The 12,907-nt window shown below is 41.2% G+C and overlaps 1 protein-coding gene across 2 annotated transcripts in view; it reads left to right on the top strand.

The window, feature by feature from the left end:
- DNAH7 (dynein axonemal heavy chain 7) overlaps positions 1 to 12,907 on the top strand; it is a 607,644-nt gene that overhangs the window by 234,674 nt on the left and 360,063 nt on the right. For both annotated transcript variants that reach the window (XM_073633106.1, XM_073633105.1), the window contains exons 34-35: positions 7,375 to 7,596; positions 9,808 to 10,005. In XM_073633106.1, coding sequence (XP_073489207.1) covers positions 7,375 to 7,596; positions 9,808 to 10,005 — 420 coding nt within the window. The remainder of the gene's footprint in view (positions 1 to 7,374; positions 7,597 to 9,807; positions 10,006 to 12,907) is intronic.

Raw genomic sequence — 12,907 nt, 5'->3', positions numbered from 1 at the left:
TGGGGGGGTGGCGCCCAGGCGGCCCCTATGGACGGGTTGCCACTGCCTGTGATTGTCAGGGTCTTGCAATGTGTCAAGGGACTTGTAGTTTCAAAACAGCTGGAGGGCTGAGGTTGCCTACCCCTGGTTTAGTTGATATATTTTCCAAAGGTGTCAGTGATAATGGTTTAAGATGAATAATCATTTACACTCATTGTAATCCACCACCAATTACACTAGCTGCTCACCTCAGTCATGTATATACAAGTGCCTTACCCTTTAACCGGGCAGCAATAGCTCTCCAGACCTCTTCAGATGTGCTCAGGATCACCACCAGGGATCTCCACACACTCCAGACAGCAATTAACAGTACCTCCAGTGAAATGGTGCTCAAAAGAATCCTCATTGTGCAGTATTTAAAACACCATACATTTATTAAAACATTAAAAAATTCAGAGGAAAAATTCTCACATCTTCCAGTGCACTAATCCTATGCACAGGAACAATTACCTCTTTAAAACAGTGTAGCCCCCTTAAAGTGTTGCTAAACCCAGGAGCCTGCATTAATTATATCTGGTCTCCCACCATACACAGAACATGGAAATGCAAATATTTTAGTAAATATAAATTTCTCAATACCTTTTCTCATCAGCAGTATATAGCAGTCTTGTGACTTCTGTCAGTGTCCAGCTGAGTACTGGTTAAAGCTTTTAGGAGGAGTTTTCATTCTCCTCCGACAGTCCTATGAGGCTGCAGGACCCCTGACCCTCTGTCTGGACAATGCTGATTGGCCCTGTGCTGATCACATGCATCCTCCCAAAAAATACACTCAAAACTGAGCATGTGCAGCGTGCCCCATGGCTCTGTACTATCGGGAGATGGATTGGGGACAGTGGAAGCAGGGAAGGATCAGAGAAGACCAGATCAAACAGCCTTTTTAGACAATGAAGAGGATTAAGCCCTTAGGTTCCACAGTGAGTATAACAAGCATGCTTTACTGCATCTACATACTGATTTTACTATTGTGGGTTTGGTAACACTTTAAGGAACAATGCCAGCATGGATTTCACATACAAGTGTGCTTCCTTCCTGCTTAACGTCCTGACACCATCAAGCTATGCCCCCACCCCCAAGCTACGCAGGAGTATCTATAGCAGTAGAGAGGCTCCCACCGTCTGGCTGCATAAGTGCACAACTGAGTGCACTAACAGGTGTTCTGATGGTGGAGATGGGTTTTGCTGTGTGTTAGTACTAGGTTGCTGTCCTCAGGATTTCCCCAGCAGGAGGTGAGCAAGCTGGGGTCCAGTGGCAGATATAGCAGATAGGGATCAAGCTGAAGCATAGTCAGTAAACAAGTTGTTGCAGGTTGGGATCAAGCAGAAGTGTAGTCGAGGAACAAGCCAAAGGTCTATAATGAGTGGTAGTGGAGATAAGGACAGCTGCAGGTACGGAAAGAAGCAAGATATTGGCTGGAGAGAGCACAATAATCTGGCAAACAGGAAATACAGAGACATGGCATAAATCAGGAAGTTCATAGGAGGAGCAAAGAGTTCAAGGTCGCCAGAAACACAAGACAAGGCAAAATTGATCAGACAATGAGCTGTCCAGCATCTCAGGTGGCTCAGCAAGAAGAGCTACTACTGAACGCAACAGAGGTTATGGCTTCAGATCCCGGTCCTGAAACCAATTGGATGTGGTATGCAGTCCTGGTAAGACTCCTGGCGTTGGCTGTGGTAGGATCTTTTTTCTCAAATACTGTTTTGCCATTCTACTTCATGGCTGCTGGCTTTGGTGGCATTGCTTTTTGAAACCTTGTTTTTTGGGGTCAGGGATATCTTTGGTTTTTTGTTTCCTTGATGCTCGCAGCTAGGAAGGCTGCTTCCCTTAAGTTTTATCATTGGACTTGGAGTCCAATGAGTATCAGGGCTTCCACTCCATGACTGTGTCTGTGGTACAAAGCTTCTCCTTAGTCTGGACTAGCGCTTTGGAGAGTCAGGTTTCTGTCTGGTTTATTCTGTTCCAGAGACTGTTGGTCCTTGAGTTGGAACTCTGTACAGAGAATCTCCCATGGAGCTCCCCTTGTTCATTCCCCTGTAACTCTGTTGGATCTAAATCTGGTGGTCTTATTCTGCAAAAAATACCCTATTGTTTTGTATAGGGATGGGGTGGTGTTAAAGACCTGCGTTTTCTTTTTGTCAAGGATAACTTTTGCCTTTCATGTCAACCAGAATATTAATCTTCCATCCCTCTGTCTAGCTCCAGTTAACCAAAAGGAAATTTTCCTCCATTGTCTGGATGTAGTTCAGCCACTGCTTCTTCAGGAAGACTGATTGCTTTTGTATTCTGGATGGACCCCAAAAGGGTAAACCAGCTTCTCTCACCACTATCTCTTGATGAGTTAGGTACACCATCATCCAAACTTATGGTGTTAAGGATAGGGTTTTTTCTATTTTTGAGTAAGTGATTTTTGAGACTTGTGAGTAATTCTTGCTTTTTTCAGCATCATGCAGATTTTCCCAGTTTGCAAGGCTACTACCTGGCCTTCTATTTTTGTTTCTTAAGTTTTACTAAGCAGATATCCAAGCTTCATCTGATGCCAGCTTTGGGCATAGGGTCTTTTAGGCAGCCCTTTGATCTACAAGCAGTCCTCAGTTTTCTGTTGTCTTTACTTGGGCCTGTTAGCTTTGTTGCTATGTTGTCCACCCCTCTGTTGGACTGCATTTGGACTGTCCTGACTGTCTAGGAATTCTAAGATTTTCTTGGTCACTCAAAGGATTCTCTTGGTACTATTTTGCTACAAAACTGAGGCATAATGGTTGTGGTTGGAGTTATCCTGTGCTGGGCAATGGATTTTTTGAACACTTATGTCTGTTTCACCTGTAGGCAGCAGTATAACCCAACAGCCTTTGGAATTGTAAGAATTCCTTTGTGCATCAATGTCAAAACCAAAGTCATATGCTGACCATATGCTGCTTTTGTTGCAGAGTGGCAGCAGAACTGGGAGCTCTGGCTGATTAGCATTTAACCCCCCTGGCGGTGGACAGCGAGGGACACTCATGGGAGTGTAGACAAATGGGCTGCGCACCCCATAAAGTGCATAAAGAAACTACAACAACCCCCTATTGGGGCTTTAAAGCAGCCAATAAAATTCAAAAGGGTAGTCAAAAAAGGTTGATTTTATTAGTACAAAAATTTGTATAAAAATAGACAAATAGCTTCTGACAATTCAAGTCAGGACATGAACTGAATACAGCATAAAACATTGCAACAAACAATATTCGTGGTTAGAAGCAATACAAGGTACAATGTATTATGAAACAGCCAAGGTTTCTTCAAATGTTGAATCCTTATGACATTGCAAAAAAGCAGGGCCTGTGAATAGGAGCAATGTACAGTACAGTATAAGGGACAACAAGAATATTATATATTAATCCTGACGCGTTTCGACCCTCACTGGGTCTTCTTCAGAGGATGGGTTGTCCACTGTGGAAATGTAAACATATATTGAACACAGCATAAGACTCAATAATAGCAAACCCATATGCATGCAGTGTAACATATTTACGTAAATTCCATAATTACCTATCACAGGTTTCTGGCAGTATAGAGTATTTAAAGTAAAATAGTTCCTCCTAGGTAGTTCCCCCTGGCGGTATTCCCGATTGTGGCTCGGGGTGAGATTTCAGTGCCATTAGCGGTAACCCCGAGCCACACTTGGGATCGCATCGCTGGATCCTGGAAGAGGTTACTTACCTTATAAAATAAAGAGCAATCAGCGCAAACTAAACCTAAAACTATTAATGCAAGCTGAACACTAAAGGATAACACCAACCTCAGTAGAAACCAACACCCGCATTGGTCACTTATCCAGGCGATGCGATATTATGAAATAAAATTGTGCTTACCAGATCCAGTTGACCCCTTAATTATAGGGGGTCTTAAATGGCATGAATGGACCCGTGGCAAACTGCTGGGCTAGCTGTCATCTGCAGATCAAGTAGATTCCTCGAATAACGGAGATCCCATCAGGTCTATGGTGTAATACTGATAATCTGCAAGGTTGGCTCCCATCATGGGATAGCCATCTTCCTATCATTCTCAACCAGTCACTCAGCTGATTGTAACTTCTTAGAGGATCTCCATATTATTTACCTGCCAGCCAGCATTCGAAGGAGCTGACTTGTCCCCCTATCTCACGGATACCGCTGTGCATTGGGAGAGAGCATCCAGTATATGACAGCCAACCCTGCAGATTATCAGTATTACACCATAGACCTGATGGGATCTCCGTTATTCGAGGAATCTACTTGATCTGCAGATGACAGCTAGCCCAGCAGTTTGCCACGGGTCCATTCATGCCGTTTAAGACCCCCTATAATTAAGGGGTCAACTGGATCTGGTAAGCACAATTTTATTTCATAATATCGCATCGCCTGGATAAGTGACCAATGCGGGTGTTCCCAGAAGAGGGTTATTTCATATTGGCATTTATGAACTTTTGACCAATGCGGGTGTTCCCAGAAGAGGGTTATTTCATATTGGCATTTATGAACTTTTGACTGAACCAATTTATGATTGGACTATTTATCATGTTTCATCTTTTTTTTCATTTTTAGTTTTCTTTTTGCGCTGCACTTATTTTGTTTATAGGTTACTTACCTTGTCCCCGGGATCCCGCGATGTACTCCCACTGTGTATGTCGGCCGGATCTTATGCCCGATGTACTGTGTGCCCTGGCTTCCGTTCCCTGCGAGCATCGGAAGGCAAATTCAAATAGTATAAAGCACAAACACACTTATACACTGTAATCCTTTTGGATTACATTACTAAATAAAATAAAATTGACCTTAGTTTGCCCCCCAGTGCTTTATCCAGTGCCCTTGCCTGCAGTTTTACTGTACTTTCTGTTTGGAAACTGCAGAACGACCATGGCATCAAGAAAGCGTGCCTCTACCTCAAAAGTGGCATATGACCTGCTGGAAAACAGCGACAGCGATACAGAATCGCTTGCAGAATTGAGTGATAGCGATTCGTGGGGAAGTTCATCATCAGGCATGGAAAGTGATTTCAGTGATGATCCTGTGACTGTGCCCAGTGATGTGCGGACTAGGTGTTCGATTGACTGTGGTACGGAGCACGTAACGCCCCCAAGATTCCCGTTTACTGGAGCACCTGGTATCAAAGTGGAGGGAACCAGTGACCAAAGAGGACATATGGAAGTTTCTGGGCCTAATAATTCTTCAGGGAGTGGTGGGGAAACCCCTGCAGAAGTGGTATTGGACAATCAACAAATTACTAGCCACTCTTTTTTTTGGCACGGTCATGTCGGAGCACACATTTTCTCTGATAATGAAGTATTTGCACTTTCAAAATAATGAAGAATTTGATGAGACTTCTCATCCACCACCAAAACTGAAAAAGATTTGGGAGGTATATCAAATTATTCATAAAAATTTCCAGCAGACCTATGTACCAGACATCAGTATTGACGAAAGTCTAATGGCCTACAAAGGAAAACTCAGCTGGATAGAGTATATTGCGTCTAAGAGAGCACGATTTGGCATAAAATCATTCATGCTCTGTGAATCCAGCACTGGTTACATATAGAATTGGGTCCTTTACACCGGGAAAGGAACCAAATTCAATGAAAGATTCAGTAATTATGGAATGGCAACCTCTTCAGTTCTTACTTTGATTGAGCCATTGTGAATGAGGGCTACTGTGTAACCACAGATAATTTTTACACTTCTCCAGAACTCTATGAGTTCCTTCTATAGCACAAGACGGATGCAAGTGGGACTGTTAGAGCTAACCGGCGTGACATGCCGCCAACCTTTGGCAATAAAGAGCTCAAGGCAGGAGATATAGTTGCCTGGCAGAAAGGCAAAATGATGGAACTGAGATGGCAAGACAAAAAAGATGTGTGCCTAATGAGTTCTATTCACAACACCTCTACTGTCATGGTACACACAAAAGGTGGAAAAGACATAATGAAACCACAAGTCATGATGGACTACAACAACACCATGGGAGGTGTTGACAGAGCTGACCAGGCCATGACATTTTATCCAGCCATGAGAATGCAACATAAAAAATATTACAAAAAAAAATTTCAGGCATCTTCTTGAACAGTGCCTGTGGAATGCCTTCATTCTTCTAAAAAAAAAGAGTGACAAGCCTGTGGTTCATGCGGACTTTGTAAAGTCGATGAACTTATATTTCTCAAGCACCAAACACCGACGACTGTAAATATATCTGGACATCGTGCTGCTGGCGTTGTGAACCCGGAACGCCTGACTGGTCGTCACTTTATGGACCACATTCCACCAACGGAAAAGAAGTCAGCACCCACAAGGATGTGTGTGATTTGCTGCTCTAAGCGTGACGACACTGGAAGGAAAATCAGAAAAGAAACCAGGTTCTACTGTCCTGACTTTGACGTTGGACTTTGTGCTGTACCATGTTTTAAAATTGTTCATACCTGGGACGTTTACTAGCAATATGACAACTAATATTGCATCCTTGTTTGGCCAAAAAAAGTCAGTGTTTTTGATTATATTATTTACTAAAATGTATTGAATAAAAAGTATTATTATTATTATATTATTATTTGTTATCATTTATAGTCATTTATTATATTAGAATTAATGATTTTGTGTTTCAAACTTTATCATACCCGAGATGTCTACTAGACTCTGGTTTGGACAGATTTAAGTGAGTTATTCCTAAGAATTACAGGCCTACAATATAAAATGCTAAATTTCCATGCAAAATAATGGTACCGCTTTCAGCATCTAAAATCTGAAATAATCATACTGCCAGGGAGGTTAAGAACAACTCTGAGTGCTGTTGTCTATTTCTGTGCTACAGAGAACACAATATTAAGTATAATTTTTATGAAAAACTGTCTTCTGTGCATATCTGCTCCAGCACTAGACTGATGTAAGCACCATTGGTTGATGGATCAATCAGGCTGTGGGTATATTACATACTCTAGGTTACTGTTGTGCCATGTGTTAATACTCCATAGTGCTGTACCTTGCTACCTTCCATATCATTTTATTATGACTGCAAATTGTTTGGAAAAAGCCCAAAGCAATTAAAGGGGTAATTTTATCAGAGAAATGATGATCCTCACTTGTTTCCAGTGTTTTTTTTTTTAAATGCTGCAAAACCTCTTTGACCTACAGTACAGATTTCTTTGTGTTGAAAATCTTGCTCTGTGTCATATTTTAACCCATACATAATCCAGATTTTTCTGAAGATATTAAAAAGATGTGTATGGTCTGTCTGGAAACAGATGTTTTCATAGACAAATATGATACTATATAACTTAATAACATGTAGCAGATTAACTGTCAAAACTCACTAAATCAGTATTGCTTCTTTTTGAAGGGGATTTTTTTGTTTTCTTTGATCTGGTCTGTTGGAGGAAGCTGCACAGAAAATGACCGCCTGAAATTTGACAAACTCCTGAGAGAAATCACAGATGGACCACTAAGTGAGGAAACAAGGATTCGATTTAAAATTCTCCATCCAGTGGATCCACCTGAAAAACCCTTCACTGTTCCCTTTCCCAGTGAGCACACAGTATATGATTATCGATTTGTGAAGCAGGTTAGTGATTTCTCTGTTAAAACAAAAGAATGCTATTTTATGCACCTAAGCACAAATTTTTTTCTGGCTGATTAAACCATTTCTTGTGGTTAAATATAAATGGATTTTACCACAACTGAGAAAAGATAAGTTCAAGACAAAATTGTGCTCTGTAATACAGTAAAGTAGGTTTTCTCCCTTGTGTGGCTTTTTTGTTTCATTGCTATGCATTGTAAGAGTGCTTTACTCAAACATCTCTGTGACCTACAGAACAGGTTTCTTGGCTGTGTAGATGAAGAGAAAATAATGCAATTAGGGCCACTGAACAGCTCTGGACACAGCCAGTTTGCATCCATATTCTCTGACAATATAAAAAGTGGATGCAGATAACCTTCCATGTTGTATGCAGCCAAAGGTCCACATGCAGTGCTTAGCCACATCTGAACACAGCAGCCTAGTCGCCCTTCACTAATTTCTTTGGTTGATAGTAAATCTAAAGACATGGCAAGTAAAAAAAAAGAAAAAAAAAAAAAACAAATTAGCTCCATCTACCCTATTCATCCCCTTCTCTACTAGCTATTATTTTGATGCTGATTTTTTTCTATTTCTGTATTTTAGCATTAATACTGCAACTTATTTAATTTTCACTTATTTGCAAAAAGAAAGCTTTGTATTGAAATGAATATATGTAACTTAACCCCTAAATGCCGCCTTCCAGCCTCCCTTTAAGTAGGCTTTAATGTCCAGGGGGTGATGTGGTTTCTGTATCACGTGGCTACTGTGATTGACTCTCACAGCAGTCACATAAATGGAAGCCTGTTGGGCTGGCTCCCGATCAGAAGCTTTTATCGTGAGCTGTTGCTGACAAGCGGTTGGTGTGCTAGGAATGTAAAAATTGCTCTGGTCCATAAAGGGTATACAGGTGTGAGAGATGAACAGGTTAAAGTATTTTAATATTCTAAACAAGCCATTAAGTTGCTTTAAACAACCCTCTAAACAACCCTTTAAACAACCCTCTAATGAACTTTGTAGCTTAAAGTCCTGTTAAAATAACAAACCTGTTATACGTAACTGCTCTGTGAAATGGTTTTTCAGCCTCGATCCTCCTCTTCTGGGTCCCCTGCTGTTGCTCCTGACTCCACCCCCCCTTCTGAGTGCTATGGGGGCAATTATGCATGATTGCTCCCAAGCCCCGCTCCAAGTGTCCATAAGACTCACAGATCGGGGCTCCGCCCCACCCCCCACTCCTCGTCACTGGCTCTAATTGACAGCAGGCTCCTGCTGCTGTATTTAAGCCAGTCAGGAGTGAGAGACTCAGGAGGGCCTCAGCTCTCGTGCACATCGCTGGATCGAGATTGGGCTCAGGTATGTTTTTAGGGGGAGCTGTGGAGGGAGCTGCATGCAGAAGGTTTTTTACCTTACTGCATAGAATGCAGTAAGGTAAAAAAACATTCTGCCTTTACAAACACTTTGCCTAGGTTCACACTGAATGAGGGTTTCAAACCAGCATTTCAGTCCGATTTTGGGGGTGATTTGAGAGACATCTGTGTTGGTTCTTGCACAGATGTCTATTGAAATCGCCCCCGAAGTCGCCAAAAGTAGTGCAGGAACTACTTTTGGGAATCGGTGCGTCGCCGCAATGTCAGCGTTGCACACATTCGGGCGGTGCCATTGCCAATGTGGCCCGATGTGAACGGAGGCTGAAAGTCATTTTCTACCAACTAACAAGCACCTGCTGCGAGTTTATATTAAAGGTTGCCAAGTCCTTGCCATCACAGTACCTGCAGCTACAAAGGTTAGCAAAGGAAGTTTTAAATCTTTTTTACTGCTTGTTAAAAATATGTAAATCATTTAGTGTCCATAATCTGGTCACAGGTGTTCTTAAGATTTTGTCAGCCTGTTAAGCCTGTTAAATAACTCACTCAATATTATGTGGCCTGTGAATGCTTGTGGTTCCCTGTGGAAGTTGTCACTCTGATATTCTGATTCTGGCTTTACTAGCTTCAGAGTCACTGGTCTGAAAGGGTATGCATGATGTCTTTAATGGCTGCATGTTTGATCTAGGTGTCTCGCTAGATGGTGAAGCCAGGATCAAAATGACAAGTCTGTATCTCGCGCTTTTAAAATCAAGTCAGGGCTACCAGCTGTGTTATTTCTGTTCTCAAAGATATGCTTTTTTTTCTCTTTTCTACTAATTTGGAATGCAAAATATATAACTGTACAAAATTGCAGGAAACTGGAAGATGGGAGTTGTGGACACAAGATCTGAGCTCAGTGCCACCTATACCACGTGATATGATGTTTAATGAAATAATTGTGCCTACTTTGGACACAATTAGATATACTGCACTAATGAAGTTGCTGACAACACACCAGAAGCCTTCTGTATTTATTGGGCCAACGGGTACTGGGAAAAGTACCTACATCATTGTAAGTAGTTATATGTTTATGTTTGTTTATTTCAGCTTCTATTCATAATACCTAAAGTGACATAGGGGTTGACAGGAGGAACCACAGAATGTGGCAGGGGCTGACAGGAGGAACCACAGAATGTGGCAGGGGAGGGAAGCATCTAACATACCTGAAAGTGTGTCGGATGTCGATATCATCTGGGGTGGCTTTTCAAGTCAACAGTGCACAGATTTTAAAAACAGGCATGGGGAATGGTTAGTATGAAGTGATTCATTTTACAGAAGAGTATTTATTGCATTTTTTTACTTTGTGGGAATCAGCTAGGTTTCATGGGGATACAATGTTTGTGTGTTCTTGGGAGGAGGTTACTGTATAAACATGTCTTTTTTTCTGTATGTGTGTCTGTATACCTCTCTGACTTTCACATTTTACTAGCTTGCTGTTCCATATATTGGTGATTGTGTTGGGTATACAGATCTCAAGTTCTTCTGCTAATGGCAATATGCAGATCATGGTGTAGCAGTAACAAGCGTTGCTGAACAGCTGATAAAATCACTTATCAACATAAAAAATCTGTTGTTTTCAAGTCTGAGTAGACAGAAACAGAAGCGATGAAGCAAAAATCACTGTGCAGTAATACTAAGCAGGCAGCACACACTATAGGATGTATTTTTGCATAGCAATTCTCCCAGTGAAAGTGCATGCACATTCGACAGTCAAATGTTTTTCATTGATTTAAAATGGAAAATGATCATAGGAAATAAATATAATATAATTAGTGCCTTCTAGTAACCAAAACTGGTATTTTCCATTTTAAACTAAACATTTTTACCTTGATGCATTTCCTGTAGTATCATCCCCTCCCCCCATTATATGTACCCGAACCCTCACTCGATCCAGCGTTGTACTCGTCTGTAACAGCTCTCCCTGCTGTCACGGGTTTGGCTGAGAGCATTGGGAGCCATTGACATCTTTTGTTGTCAGTTAAATCCTGTGACAAGGAGTGAGGACAGGACCAAGCCACGCTGTCTGTGTCTATGTTAGTGTATTTTTTATTTTTTTTTTTGAAGGTTGTCATGTGTAAAAATGTAAACTGACTAAAAGGGAAAATTTTCAGATTGACTAGACATAGATTTTGTTAATAGAGCACCGAATGTTGTAAACAAGACTGATTATGTGAAATGAATAGTCGAGAAATACTGAATAAAAATAAGGGACTGAACGTAATATATATAGGTTTTTTATATTTATACAATTCTGGCAGATATATTAAGGGATACTTGTTGTCATTGAACTGTGTGAATTGCCATTGTTGACCTGTTACAGCCAATTACTGTCAATTAACAACAGGACTGACCTGATGGGGAACTAGTCCTTTAGTTCCCCATTAGGCTCTGCTTATCGCACTATAAATTTCCTTGGCGATGCACCAGTCTGTGTGATGGGCACGCAAGGAAGGTGTGACCTTAGTGCCAGACTCTGACAAGTACATGAATCCGGCACAAGCACTAACAATTTTGATGCAGTGGCCTGGGTGTCTATGACCCTCATAGCATCGTAAATGAATGAACTAAAAAACAATTCCTAATCCACTCAATCATCTATCAAGAAACATCAAGCGGTGAAATGTTTACTGGAGCAGTAGTTCCCAAATGATTTTTCCTATAATAATCTAAGCAATCCCTACTGCCTCATAATTGTATGTGTTTATCTTCTTGTTTTAATTTAGGGCCATTTCACACTGGGGCGGGGGCGGCGTCGGCGGTAAAGCGCCGCTATTATAAGCGGCGCTTTACCGTCGGTATGCGGCCGCTAGCGGGGCGGTTTTACCCCCCTGCTAGCGGCTGAGAAAGGGTTAAAACCACCGCAAAGCGCCTCTGCAGAGGCGCTTTGCCGTCGGTATAGCCACGCCATCCCATTGATTTCAATGGGCAGGAGCGGTATATACTCCGCTCCTTCACCGCTCCGAAGATGCTGCTAGCAGGACTTTTTTTCCCGTCCTGCTAGTGCACTGCTCCAGTGTGAAAGCCCTCGGGGCTTTCACACTGGAATTAAAGCAGCTGCTTTTTCGGGTCGGTTTGCAGGCGCTATTATTAGCGCAATAGCGCCTGCAAACCTCCCCAGTGTGAAAGGACCCTTAATTTAATTAATCATATTGTTTCGGGTTGCCACAGAACATCTACTGTATGTCAGTTCTTATGCTTTTGTTGTATGTCGGATTTATTGCTAATACAGATTTAATTTGCCAACCTATTAGGTATATGGACATTTCTGAACTTTATTTTCTATCGTAGCACAACTGATTTATGTAAGAGTGACACTTAAGCAAAGGTGTCCTATATTATTTTTAACTTTAAACGTACAGTTTATTTATTTTTACAAGCTACATAGTTTTAAAGTGATTTACTGTGAAAAGTTTATGGCCAAAACTTCCTGAGAGTATCCTTTAAAATATTACTGAAACCTAAGCAGTGCGTAAAAGATTGCTTGCAGAATGCCTCTGTCATTTTTGACTTCTTTAAACATAAATATTCTCTTGAGTAGCACATTCTAAAGCTATGGTTCTCAACTTTCGTGAGTGTACAACATGATGGATGCAGTGGACCATCTCTTCCTTTTCCTGTATAAATATCTGCCAAGATACTACATGACATAGCTATTTTGAGTGAAATATTGTCAGAAGTACTATTATTTTTATAAAATTGTATTGTTTATAGCTAATGTTTTTATACATAAAACATTGATGTGAAAGAGGAAAAAGCATCTCATGGTGCACTGCTCTTAGGCACGTTTTCTTTTAAAATTTTACTACAGGATAGCATTAATGGCAATAATGGATCTGCTTTTGCTTAACAGCAATTAAGGTGATAGTTACATTAAAACTGGACTGCTCTCATAATGCGCTAAATTTTCAGCTCAT

The sequence above is a fragment of the Aquarana catesbeiana genome, linkage group LG06 (genome assembly GCF_042186555.1).
Source record: "Aquarana catesbeiana isolate 2022-GZ linkage group LG06, ASM4218655v1, whole genome shotgun sequence".
Taxonomy (NCBI): domain Eukaryota; kingdom Metazoa; phylum Chordata; class Amphibia; order Anura; family Ranidae; genus Aquarana; species Aquarana catesbeiana.
Note: the sequence above shows the minus strand (reverse complement) of the source record. Positions and strands in the feature narration are given on the sequence as shown.